This window comes from Trachypithecus francoisi, unplaced genomic scaffold, assembly GCF_009764315.1.
Source record: "Trachypithecus francoisi isolate TF-2019V2 unplaced genomic scaffold, Tfra_2.0 Lachesis_group12, whole genome shotgun sequence".
NCBI classification, from domain to species: domain Eukaryota; kingdom Metazoa; phylum Chordata; class Mammalia; order Primates; family Cercopithecidae; genus Trachypithecus; species Trachypithecus francoisi.
The window spans coordinates 73,587,497-73,600,955 of NW_022681457.1; the positions used below are offsets into that span (position 1 = coordinate 73,587,497).

At 35.8% G+C, this 13,459-nt stretch overlaps 2 protein-coding genes across 5 annotated transcripts in view; one reads left to right on the plus strand and one right to left on the minus strand.

Moving 5' to 3' along the window:
• The window catches only part of FAF1 (Fas associated factor 1), a 534,320-nt gene that overhangs the window by 154,094 nt on the left and 366,767 nt on the right, over window positions 1-13,459 (plus strand). The window lies entirely within an intron of this gene.
• LOC117092610 (60S ribosomal protein L23a-like) lies at window positions 4,489-5,003 on the minus strand. The gene has a single exon (XM_033226433.1). The coding sequence runs from the start codon at window positions 4,995-4,997 to the stop codon at window positions 4,527-4,529; it is 471 nt and encodes a 156-aa protein (XP_033082324.1). The 5' UTR covers window positions 4,998-5,003; the 3' UTR covers window positions 4,489-4,526.

A 13,459-nucleotide genomic window follows, 5' to 3' on the forward strand; every position in this document is an offset into this window, starting at 1 on the left:
CAGGTGTACGCCACTGCACCCAGCTATTTTTTGTGTTTTAGTAGAGATGAGTTTCACCATGTTGGCTAAGCTGGTCTTAAATTCCACATCTCAAGTTATCTGCCTGCTTCAGCCTCCAAAAGTGCCGGGATTACGGGCATGAGCCACTGCGCCCAGCTTAAAGATCCAGTTTTTATTGGATTCTTTTTTATGGACTTTTGAGAATATTTGTGGCTTTCTCCACACAAGCAAGAGTATTTGTTTACTCTTTTTAAAATTTGTCATATTTATCTTTACATTTAAATTCTTGTTTCTTTGGTTTTTATTTGCTTTCATTTTTGTAATTTATTGATATGACTGCTTAGATCATTTTTTAAAGTCTTCATATTTAATATGTATCATTAAGGCTATACATTTGCACTCAAACATGGCTTTAGATACATATCATATGTTTTGCCAGCATGTATTTTCATTATTATTTAAACGTTAATTTAAATATCTAATTTGTTTTAATTTCTTTTTTGACCCTGAGAGTTATTTTGAGATACACTGCTTGATTTTCAAACATAGATGCATTCTCTATTTAACTTTTCAGTACTGCTTTCTAGCTTAACTCCACTTTGTTTAGAGAATATACTATGTGATTTCAGTCCTTTGAAATTCATTGAGATTTGCTTTATTGGTCAATACATACTGAAATTTTGGTAAATGTTTTCTGTACACATGAAAAGAATGCCTAGTCTGGATTTGTTAGATCCAGTTATCTTTAAGTTGTTATTATGTCAGGTTATTTTGTGTTCAGGTCTTCTATATTCTTACTAATTTTGTTTTTTTCCCCTTCTCTATCAATTACTGGTAGATATGTGTTAACATCTCCCCTATGATTATGGAGTTTTCTGTTTTTTTAATTCTGTTTTGATCATGTGCTTTTAGGTATCTACAGATTTAGAAATGATACATATTCCAGGTAGACTGACCCTTTTATCATTATGAAAAATACCTCCCTCTTACCTTAAAGTCCTATGTCTTGTATTACATAGGACTTTGTAATATTTGTTACGTAGTTAGTAGATATAAAACTTTTGTTAGTATTTTCATGATATTTATTTTTCTAGTTTTACAAACTTCATTTTCACAGTTTTAGATTTTTATATTTAAGGTTTGTCTCAGAAATATTTTTGGGCTGTCCCTCCACAATTAAAAGAATTGACACATAATAATTGTACGTATTTATGGGTCGCATGTGATATTTTGATACATGTGTACAGTGTGTAATGATATAGTCAGAGTAATTAGGATATCCATCACCTCAAACATTTATCATTTCTTTGTATTGGGAGCATTCCATATCTTCTCTTCCAGCTATTTTGAAATACACACTAAATTATTGTTAACTATAGTCGCTCTATTGTGTTACTGAATACTAGAAATTACTGCTTCTATCTAACAGTATTTTTATACTAATTAACTAAACTCTCATATCTCCCCTTTTCCCTACCCTTCCCAACTTCCTCTACCCCTGCCATCATTCTACTCTCTACTTTGATGAGATAAACTTTTTTTTTTTTAACTCTAACATATGAATGAGAACATGTAATTTGTCTCCTTGTACCTGGCTTATTTCACTTTATATAGTGTCCTTCATTTCTATCCATGTTGCTGCAAATGACATGATTTCATTCTCTTTTATGGCTGAATAATATTCCATTGTGTATATACACCATAGTTTTTTAAATCTGTTCATCCATTGATAGGCATTTAGGTTGATTTCGTATCTTGGCTATTGTGAATAGTGCTGCGATAAACATGGGAGTGCAATTATCTCTTCTTTGGATGTATACCCTGCAGTGGAATTGCTACATCATACAGTAAATCTATCTTTAGTATTTTGAGGAACCTCTATATTGTTTTCCATAGTAGTTGTACTAATTTGTATTCCCACCCACAATGTACAAGTGTTCTTTTTTTTTTTTTTTTTGCGTTAATCAGTCAATTTTAAGTGCTATGGTTGATGCAAAGAAGAAATATAGAGGAGAAAAAGGATTAACATTATTATAAGGCAGACTATAGTATGTGCTACATGAATAATCAGTATAATAAGTATCTTCGAATAGGTTTTGGCAGTAAAAATTGAGAGAGGATGAGAATGATTGAGAATGCTCACATAATGGAGGAGAGACTTAAATTGGGCTTGGTGCCTATTGGAATGGATAAGCTCAGATGCTTTTAAAATAAATATAAGGATTTATTATATGTATCTGAATATGATTCTCATTTTTCTAATGACATAATAGTGAAAATGTTTTGATTAACCTGAATATATAAACTGTTAAGCTGGTAGAAGAAATAGTTATTTACCTTGTTAAAATAGTCATGCATGCATATTTAAAAGTATATATTACTTTAGAAAATTTTTTATACTTGTTTTATGAAATAACATTATTCATACTCTTCATATGCATTTTAAAATTAGTCTTTCTCTTTACCAGATTTAGTGTCTTTTATAATTTTCCAGAACACATGATTTTAATTTTTACTTACATGACTTGAAATAAAGCATTTTTAAAAAATCTAAGTATGATACTTTCCCTGGGAATTTTTATCTCCTGTCACAAGTAATCATTTGCTATTTATGAACTTTACAATGAAACCCTTTCAATTGATCATTAATGGGCCTATTTATATTGGTGTCTAAGAGTGTTAATTGTGAGTCTGTAACCCCCAAATAATTATGAAATCTGTTTTTAATTTCTTTGCCATTCTTTTTAACTGTTTTCACTGGGTAACCTCTTTTCAGTGTCCCAAACCGGTATTCCTTGAAGTTGTTTTTCAGGATGTATGTCTTTTCCAAACAGGTTTTTTTTTTTTTTGGTTGTTTTAAAAAATAAAGTAAGTAGAAGAACTCATTGGTAAGGTAATTTTCTCTTTTCTTTGGGGCATTTTGGGAAAAGAACTTTACCTTATGTTCACTGTTATCATCTAAAATGAAGAGGGAGTAAAGGATAACTGTGAGATTTTTGACCTGGCCAGATGGAAGAATGGAATTGCCATTTAATTAGGTATAGACACTTGCTATATTCTGCTTAATATTGTAGATATTTTATGTACTTATGTTATTCTTTGTGTGCTTATCTTATTCCTCCTCCTAGTTCCCCAAGGTTTGGGGCTGTCTTGTCCTTGAACAGTAGTTCACAATACCCAGCACAATTCTTCGTACAGAGTAATTGCCACCTACTTTCCTGAATTAAATTGATTTTAAATGTACACCAGCCTCAAAATGTAGGCAGCTATATTCAGGGCTGCTATTAACAAGGAAGAGTGTTTTTCTTCTGCTGCTGCTTGTAATATAAAGCAGATATAGCTTGTTGGCTTTGTTCAACCATCTGATCCAAAAATCTTCCCTTGCATACTGCAGGATGTCTAACTCATAAACCCTTAAAACTGCTAGCCTTGGCTGAGCGCGGTGGCTCACACCTGCAGTCCCAGCACTTTGGGAGGCCGAGGCGGGCAGATCACCTGAGGTCGGGAGTTTGAGACCAGCCTGACCAACATGGACAAACCCTGTTTCTACTAAAAATACAAAATTAGCCGGGCATTGTGGTGCATGCCTATAACCCCAGCTTCTCAGAAGGCTGAGGTAGGAGAATCGCTTGGACCCGGGAGGCAGAGGTTGTGGTGAGTGGAGATTGTGCCATTGCACTCCAGCCTGGGCAACAAGAGCAAAACTCCATCTCAAAAAAAAAAAAAAAAAAAAAAACACCAAAAAGCTAGCTTTTAGACATTTCTGTTGCTTTTAGGTTTTAGCTTGCAAATTCAATCTAGAAAAGGACTATTAGTTGACATTCTTCCTTTCCTCTCCACATTTCATTTAAGAGAAGGCAGTTACACAGTGAGCAGAAGGGAGAGGGGTGAATGGGTGTTTATGTGAGGCTGAGGCTGACTAAAGTCTAATCAATGTGTTACTCAGAGTGGGGCAAAGACCTGTGAAGGGGAAGTAGGTGACTGTCACACAAAACACCTTTCTTATATTTTGGTTTCAGTAAATGAAATCTTGGTTGTCAAATCCTTTTGTTCCTAGCCCTGTGGTTTTTCCAGTCTGCTATTTGATTTTCACTCATAGATGTTAATTTGACAAGAGGTGAATTGGTTAAGGTACCATTAGTTTTAGGATCTGCCTCATATTCCCTTGTGTTTAATTTGGTCTGGACCAGTCTTGGTTCTGCCTGTTGGGCTATTTTGGTAGTGATATCTACTTGGAAGAGTTCAGTGAACATTCTTTGCATTTGACTAAAAGCAGATTGTGGAATGGTTACATTTCTTACATTCTGCTTTCTGGTTTCTTTTCTCCTGGAAAAAAAAATTAAATTAGAACTTAATTAGAACTTATTAAAACAAAATATTTGGCTGTTAGGATCTGTTCTAGGATTGCCAGTTGGAATTCTTTTCTACTGCAAAAATATACAGCAAGGTTAATAAAAAGAAATTTAATTTTTTTTTATGTTGAAAAGGTATATATAAATATTTAGAATTAGGCAGCTGGACTCAGTTTAGATGATCCCAATTTTGTTGGCAACATCCAAAGCGTCGTAATCAGGAGCTAGTCGAACATATGCCTTTTTCTCTCCATCAGGCCGAATCAGGGTGTTGACCTTGGCCACATCCATGTCATAGAGCTTCTTCACAACCTGTTTAATCTGGTGCTTGTTGGCTTTAACATCCACAATGAACACAAGTGTGTTGTTGTCTTCTATCTTCTTCATGGCAGACTCAGTGGTCAGCGGAAACTTGATGATAGCATAGTGGTCAAGCTTGTTTCTCCTGGGGGCGCTCTTCCGAGGATATTTGGGCTGCCTCCGGAGTCGCAGTGTCTTGGGCCGCCAGAAGGTGGGTGACGTGCAGATCTTCTTTTTTTTGTGGCTGTGGACACCTTTCAACACTGCTTTCTTGGCCTTTAAAGCCTTTGCTTTGGCTTCGGCTTTAGGAGGGGCAGGAGCTTCCTTCTTCGCTTTCGGCGCCATCTTGTCAAGAAATTTAAATTTTAAGTTGTAGGGCTGTTAACCTACCCACTTTTTTTATGCTTTGGTCTCCTCATTTTATCTGTAATCAATAGAGCATTTTGATGATGGTAGGCCATTTAACAAGTAAAGAGGAAACATCTGAGAAATAAGTTGTCTGCAGTCTATTTCTTTATAGTGTTTATTCTTTGCCTTCAAAAATTTTGATTAAAAACATTTGCGATTTTAAAAACAGGTATCAATATGACAATAATTACTGTAAAAGCAGTTCATCTTTATTGGTACTTTTCTGTGTATCAAGCATTATTTAAGCACTTTCGATGTATTAGCAAGTTTCATAAAAACCTGATAAACAGATATTGTTATCCACTTCCATTTTACCAGGAGAGAGCTGAAGCAGAGAGAAACTAAGTAACTTTCTCAAAATTATGCTTCTAATAAGTGCTGGAGCTGGTATACAATAGCTTTCTGGCTCCACAGCCTGAGTACTTTGAGCATATTTAATAATATATGAGTTTATGAAGGCTCTATGCCTTTAAACATTAACTTCTGAAATAATAAAAGGCCCATGGGAAATAAGAATGATATGGCATAGTAAAAGTTTTTTTATGTGCCTTTAGTATGTTTGCTAAATCTATCTGAATTTTTCTCTAACTTGGCTGTGCCTCAGAATCATTTGAGGAGCTTGTAAAAAAATATGATTTCTGGCACTCATTCCATACTACCTCACTGGAAGCAGGACTTTGATATATCTGAATTTCTAGGCCAGTGTGAGGCAGATATTTATGGACCACTGGCATATAACACACAACAAAATAGATTTTTTTGAAGTTACATATTGATGCTAGCTAATTATGGCAGCTAACATTTACAGAAGCCTTTATCTGTATTATTCTATTTAATTCTTATAGCAACCTTGTGATGTCAGGCAGCATTATTTCCTCCATTTTATAGATGAAGAAACTATTAGGTTGGTGCAGAAATAATTGCGGTTCTTGCCATTGAAAGTAATGGCAAAAACCACAATTACTTTTGCACCAATCACAAATCCTAGCGTAGTAACATGACCAAGCCCAGTGCTCATTGCAACGTTATTCACATTAGCTAACATATGGAAACAACGTAAATGTTCATCAGTGAATGAATGCATAAAGAAAATCTGGTGTGTACACACACACACACACACACATTATTCAGCCATTAAAAGAAGGAAATCCTGCAAAGTACAAAATGGGAGAAGCTGGAAGACATTATGCTAAGTGAAACGAACCACACACAAAAAGACCAATATCTGTGTGACCTCACTTATGTGTAGAACCTAAAGGTGTCAAACTCATAGCAACAGAGAGGTTAGAATGGTGGTTACCAGGGGCTGGTAAATGGGGAGATGTTGGCCAAAGGGTACAAACTTTCAGTTGTAACATGAATAAATTCTGAGGATCTAATGTACAGCATAGTGACCATAGCTGATAATACTATTGTTTACTTCTTGAAATTTGCTAAGAGAGCAGATCTTAAGTGTCCTTGTCACACATGTACATGCACACAAAGGGTAACTAAGTGTAGTTATGGTTGTGTTGCTTAATTTGGTTATGGTAATCATTACACAGTGTATACATTTATCAAATCATCACATTGTACGCCTTGAATATACACAAATTTTATTTGTCAGTTATACACTGTTAAGCTTGGGGAGAAAAACATGACCAACATCACATGGGTAATAAATACATGCTAGAACCAGGATTTGAAAACAGGTCTATCAGAGTACGAATAATTTAACGTTAACTATATTCACATTGTTGTGAAAAAGATCTCCAGAACGTTTTCGTCTTGCAAAACTAAAACTCCATGCTCATTAAGCAACAATTCCGTTTCCTACCCTCTCCACCCCATCCCCTAGTAACTACCGTTGTGCCTTCTGTATCTGTGAATTCAACTACTTTAAGTACCTCATGTAAAAAGGTGCAGGGAGGAGAAAGGATGCTGGGCACATACAAATGACAAATGGATTGCTGTAATAGCTAATGGGGCAACACATGCATCTGAGACTGCATTTTTCTAGCATTCTATGAAATTGTCAATTAAAGTGGAAATATATATATATAGAGAGAGAGAGAGAGAGAGAGAGAGTGTGTGTGTGTGTGTTTGTGTGTGTGTGTGTGTGTGTCTTGCTCTGTTGACCAGGCTGGAGTATGGTAGTGTGATTATAGCTACTGCAGCCTCGAACTCCTGGGCTCAAGTGATCCTTCTGCCTCAGCCTTTCAAGTAGCTGAGATTACAGGTGTGTACCACCATGCCTAGCTAACTAAAAAAAAATTTTTTTTAAAATTTTCTACAGTGTCTCGCTGTATTGCCCGGGCTGGTCTCAAACCCCTAGGCTTACTCAATCTCCCTCCTTCAATCTCCCAGAGTGCTGGGATTACAGGCGTGCACCACTGCAATTTACATATAGTAAAACATATGGATTTTAACTGTAGGTAGCCTTATGAATTTTGGCACACATATATATCAAGTGTCCAATCCCCCCTCCCTCAATCAAGATTTCTATCATGTCAGAAAATTTCTTTTTCGGTTAGTGACCCCCAACTCTATGCTAGGCAACCACGGATCTAATTTTTATTACCACATATTAGTAGTCTTGTCTATTCTAGAACTCTATAGGGGTTGAGCCTCCCTAATCTGGATATCTGAAATCCAAAATGCTCCACAGTCTGAAACTTTTTGAATGCCAACATGATGTTACAAGTAGAAAATTTTACCCTTGACTTTATGTGATAGGTCACAGTCTAAATGAAGTCAAAATTTTGTTTCATGCAAAAAATTATTTCAAATATTGTATAAAATTAACTTCAGACTGTGTATAAGATGTATATGAAGTGTAAATGAATTCGTGTTTAGACTGGAGTCCCATCTCTGACATTTTTTTTTTTTTTTAAGATGGAGTCTCGCTCTGTCGCCCAGGCTGGAGTGCAGTGGTGCGATCTTGGCTCACTGCAAGCTCTGCTTCCCGGCCCGCGCCTGGCCTCCAAGATTTCTTATTGTGTGTCTGTGCATATTTCAAAATCTGAAAAAATCCAAAATCCGAAATGATTCTGGTCCCAAGCGTTTTAGATAAGGGATGCTCGAGCTGTATGAAGGGAATCATACAGTATTCACTCTTTTATACCTGGCGTTCACTCAATATAATGTGTGAGAGTTTCATCCATATTGTTGCATGTGTAAGAAATTCATTTTGATTATTGAATGGCATTCTTTTGTGTGAATATACTTCAATCTGTTTATTCATTGGTTGATGAACATTTTGGTTGTATGTGGTATGAGTGTTTGTATACTGGTCTTTGGTAGACATTTTTTCTTTTGGGTACATTCTTAAGAGTGGAATTGTGGGAATGTATGTTTAACTTTATAAGAAAGTTTTATTTAACTTTATATGAAACTGCCAGGCTGTGTCCAAAGTAGCTGCACCATTTTACATTCCCACTAGCAATGTATGAGAGTTGCACTTGCTCCAGATCCTTGCCATTATTTAGTGTTGATAGTCTTTTTAATGTCACCCACTTTAGTGTGTTTGAGATGGATTTTTTTGTGGTTCTTCTTTAAAAATTAACTTTATTGAGATATAATTTATATAAACCCATTTCAGCTGTAAAATTTGGTAAGTTTTGACAGATATGTGCACCTGTGTAACCAACACCATAGTTATCCTTAAATTTTCTTGTTGTCCATTCTCTGCCCACCTCAAGCAATTTATCTGTTTTCTTTATATTAGATTTTTCTTCTCTAGAGTTTTCATATATGTGGAATTTAGTATTTACCTTTATAGTATTCATATAGTATTTACCTTTTTCAAGCCCTTTGTTATTATAGAATATGTACTGTTGAAAATATTTTGTGAATTAAAGATAAAATATCATTATTCTTTGTTTACAGCTTTATTGAGATATAATTCACACATCATGGAGTTCACCTATTTGAAGAGTACAATTCATTGTTTTTAAATGTATTCACAGGGTTATGTAACCAATGTTATAATCTAATTTTAGGACATTTCATCCCCAGCAAAAGAAACCCTGTACCTGTTAGTAGTGAATCTCTATTTCTGTTTACATTTTTAAATCATTTTTTATTGTGATAAAATACACATAACATAAAACTTACCATCTTAACCAATTTTAAGTTTACAGTTTGGTGTCATTAAATATATTCATAATTTTATGCAACCATCACTACCACCCATCTCTATATCTCTTTTCATCTTTTAAAACTGAAACCCTGTATCCATTGAACAGTAACTCCCCATTAACTTATATAGCCAGCTTCTGGCAACCAACATTCTGCTGTCTGTCTCTATAATTTTGACTACTCTCACTACCTCATGTAAGTGGAATCATAGAGTATTTGTCTTTTGATGACAGGCTTATTTCACTTAGTATAATATCTCCAGGGGTCATCCATGTTGTAGCATGTCAGAATTTCCTTCCTTTTTAAGGCTGAATAATATTCCATTGTATGGATATATTACATTTTGCTTATCCATCTGTTGATGGACACTTGGTTTGCTTCCATGTTTTATCTATTGTAAATAGTGCTTCTATGAACATACAAATATGGGTATACAATTATCTCTTTTATGAATAGTCAAAGCCATCCTGAACAAAAAGAACAAAGTTGGAGGCATCACATTACCCAACTTCAAAATATACTTTAAGACTAAAGTAACCATAACGCCATGGCACTAGTACAAAAACAGACACATAGATCTATGGAGAAGAGTGGAGAACCCAGAAATAATGCCACACACCTATAGCCATCTGATCTTCAACAAGTTAACAAAAATAGGCAACGAAGAAAGGACTCCTTATTCAATAAATGGTGCTAGGATAGCTGGTTAGCCATATTCAGAAAAAATGAAAGTAGAGCCCTACCATTCACCATACACAAAAATTAAATTAGGATGGATGAAAGATTTACATGTAAGACCCCAAACTATAAGAATCTAGAAGAAAACCTGGGAAATGCCATTCTAAACATCAGTCTTGGCAAAGAATTATGACTAAGTCCTTAAAAGCATTTGCAATCAAAACAAAAATTGACAAGTGAAACCTAGTTAAGCTACAGAGCTTCTGCAGAGCAAAAGAAGCTATCAATATAGTAAACAAGACAACCTACAGAATGGGAGAAAATATTCGCAACATATACACCTGACAAAGGTCTAATATCCAGGATTTACAAAGGACTTAAAAATTTGAACAAGTTAAAAAACAAATAACCCCATTAAAAAGTGGGCAAAAGACGTGAATGAACACTTCTCAAAATAAGACATATAATGATCAACAACATGAATAAAAATCACTAATCTTCAGAGAAATGCAAATCAAAGCTATGAGATTCCATCTTACACCAGTAAGAATGCCTTTTTTTTTTTTTTTTGAGACGGAGTCTCACTCTGTCACCCAAGCTGGAGTACTGTAGCTCGATCTTGGCTCACTGCAACCTCTGCCTCCCAGGTTCAAGCAATTTTCTTGCCTCAGCCCCCTGAGTAGCTGGGGCTACAGACATGCACCACCATGCCCGGCTAACTTTTTTTGTATTTTTTAGTAGAGACAGGGTTTCACCATGTTGGCCAGGCTGGTCTCAAACTCCTGACCTCAAGTGATCCGCCCGCCTTGGCCTCCCAAAGTGCTGGGATTACAGACATGAGCCACCGCGTCCAGCCAGAATGGCTATTACTAAAAGTTAAAAAATAATAGATGTTGATGAAGCTATAGGGAAAAGGAAACACTTATACCCTGTTGGTAGAAATGTAAATTAGTTTATCCACTGTGGAAAGCAGTTTAGAGATTTCTCAAAGAGCTTAAAAAGAATTGCCATTCTACCCAGCAATGCTGTTACTAGGTGTATATCCAGAGGAAAATACATCTTTCTTCCAAAATATGTTCATCACAGCAGTATTCACCATAGCGAAGACATGGAATCAATCTAGGTGCCCATCAACAGAGTGGAAATTGAAAACATGGTACAGATGCACCATGGGATATTATGCATCCATAAAAAAGAGTGAAATTATGTCCTTTACAGTAACATGAATGCAGCTGGAGGCCATAATCCTAAGCGAATTAACTCAGGACCAAAGCACATTCTCACATAAGCAGGAGCCAAACACTGGGTACTCAGGGACATAAAGATGGCAACATTGGACACAGGAGATTACTAGAGAGGAGAGAGGGGAGGTGGACAGGGGTTGAAAAAGTACTTATTAGGTACCCTGCTCACGACCTGGGATCAGTCATACACCAAACCTCAACATCGTGCAATATAACCGTGTAACAAATCGACAGATGTACTCCCGGAATCTAAAATAAACATTGAAATTATTAAAAATAATTTAAAAAAAAATATATATATATATATATATATTTTTTTTTTTTTTTTTTTGAGAGGGAGTCTTGCTCTGTCGCCCAGGCTGGAGTGCAGTGGCGCGATCTCGGCTCACTGCAAGCTCCGCCTCCCAGGTTCACACCATTCTCCTGCCTCAGCCTCCCGAGTAGCTGGGACTACAGGCGCCCGCCACCACGCCCGGCTACTTTTTTTGTATTTTTTTAGTAGAGACGGGGTTTCACCGTGTTAGCCAGGATGGTCTCGATCTCCTGACCTCGTGATCCGCCCGCCTTGGCCTCCCAAAGTGCTGAGATTACAGGCGTGAGCCACCGCACCCGGCCTTAAAATATATTTTTAAGAGACTGCTTTTAATTCTTTTTGTTGCATACCCAGAAGTGGAATTGCTGCACCATATGATACTTCTCTTTTTAACTTTTTGAGGAAATGTCATATTGTTTTTGTCAGCAGCGATGCCATTTTACATTCCCATCAGGAGTACAAAAGGGTTTTAATTTCTCCATGTCTTACCAACAATTATTTTCTGGTGTGTGTGTGTGTGTGTGTGTGTGTGAGAGAGAGATAGTAGCCATCCTAATGGGTGTGAGGTAGTATCTCATTGTAGTTTTGATTTGTGTTTCTCTAATGATTTGTGGAGCTGGGCATCTTTAGTGATTAGTGTTGTTTGGCATCTTTTCATGTACTTATTGGCCATTTGTATGTCTTTGGAGAAATGTCTATTTAAGTCCTTTGCCCATTTTTTAAATAAGGTTGTTGGTTTTTGTTTGTTTTGAGTTAGTATTTCCTCTTACATGTCTAACTTTATTCGCTTAGCATAATGTTTTTGAGATACATACATGTAGTTGAATATATCTATAGTTGGCTTGTTTTTTGAATATAATGTTTTTGAGATATGTCCATGTAGATGAATGTATCTGTAGTCAGTTTTTTTTTTAATTTATCTACAGTCGTTTTGTTTTTTATTTTACTATACCCATACAATTTGGTATATCCAAAACAACATTTGTCTGTAGTTGGGCATTTAGTTTGCTTCTAATTATTGGGTATAATACGATGCCTAATGTTATTTTGCAATATAGTATACACTAATATGCATAGTTGCTATGTATACTGTACACATAATATGCAGCTATAATATTAGGCTAATATTATGCCTAATATCACTTTGCCTAGGCATATTATGCCTAATATGTAGCTATGCATATTAGTGTAGAGTTGTCTTCCCTTATTAGTGGTTTCAGTTACCTGCAGTATAGCACAGTGAGATATTTAGAGAGAGAAAGACCACATTCACATAACTTTTGTTACAATACATTGTTATTGTTCTATATTATTATTGCTGTTAATATCTTATTGTACCTAATTTATAAATTAAACTTTATCATAGCTATATGTATAGGTAAAAAACATAGTATATATATGGTATGGTACTATCTGTAGTTTCAGACATCCTCTGAGTGTCTTGTAACATCTTCCCCAAAGACAAGGAGGAATTACAGTATGAATCTTTGGAGCATACGTTTTCATTTTCTCAGGATAAATACTTAAGAGTGGAATTGCCAGGTCATGTGTTTTTGTTTGTTTGTTTGTTTGTTTTTTAATGAAGCTGTGGATTTACTCTGACTGGCATGGAGAGATGCCGACAATATAGAGTTAAATGAAAAGCATAAAGCATCCAGCACTTTGGGAGGCCAAGGCGAGAGAATCACTTGAACCTAGAAATTTGAGACAAGTCTCGGCAGCATGGTGAAACCCCATCTCTAAAAAAAAGTTTTTAAAATTAGTTGGGCATGGTGGTGCGTGCTTGTAGTCCCAGCTACTCAGAAGGCTGAGGTGGGAGGATTGCTTCAGCCACGGAGGTTGAGGCTGCAGTGAGCTATGATTGGGCCACTGCACTCCAACATAGGCAACAGAGGGACACCTTGTCTCAAAAAAATTTTTTTTAAAGGAAAGCATAAAATAGCACATATAGTAAGATCTCATTTTTGGAAAAATGTGTATGTAGGAGGAAAAAAGACTGGATGGATATACACTAAAATATTAGCAATGGTTTTCCGCTCAGTGAA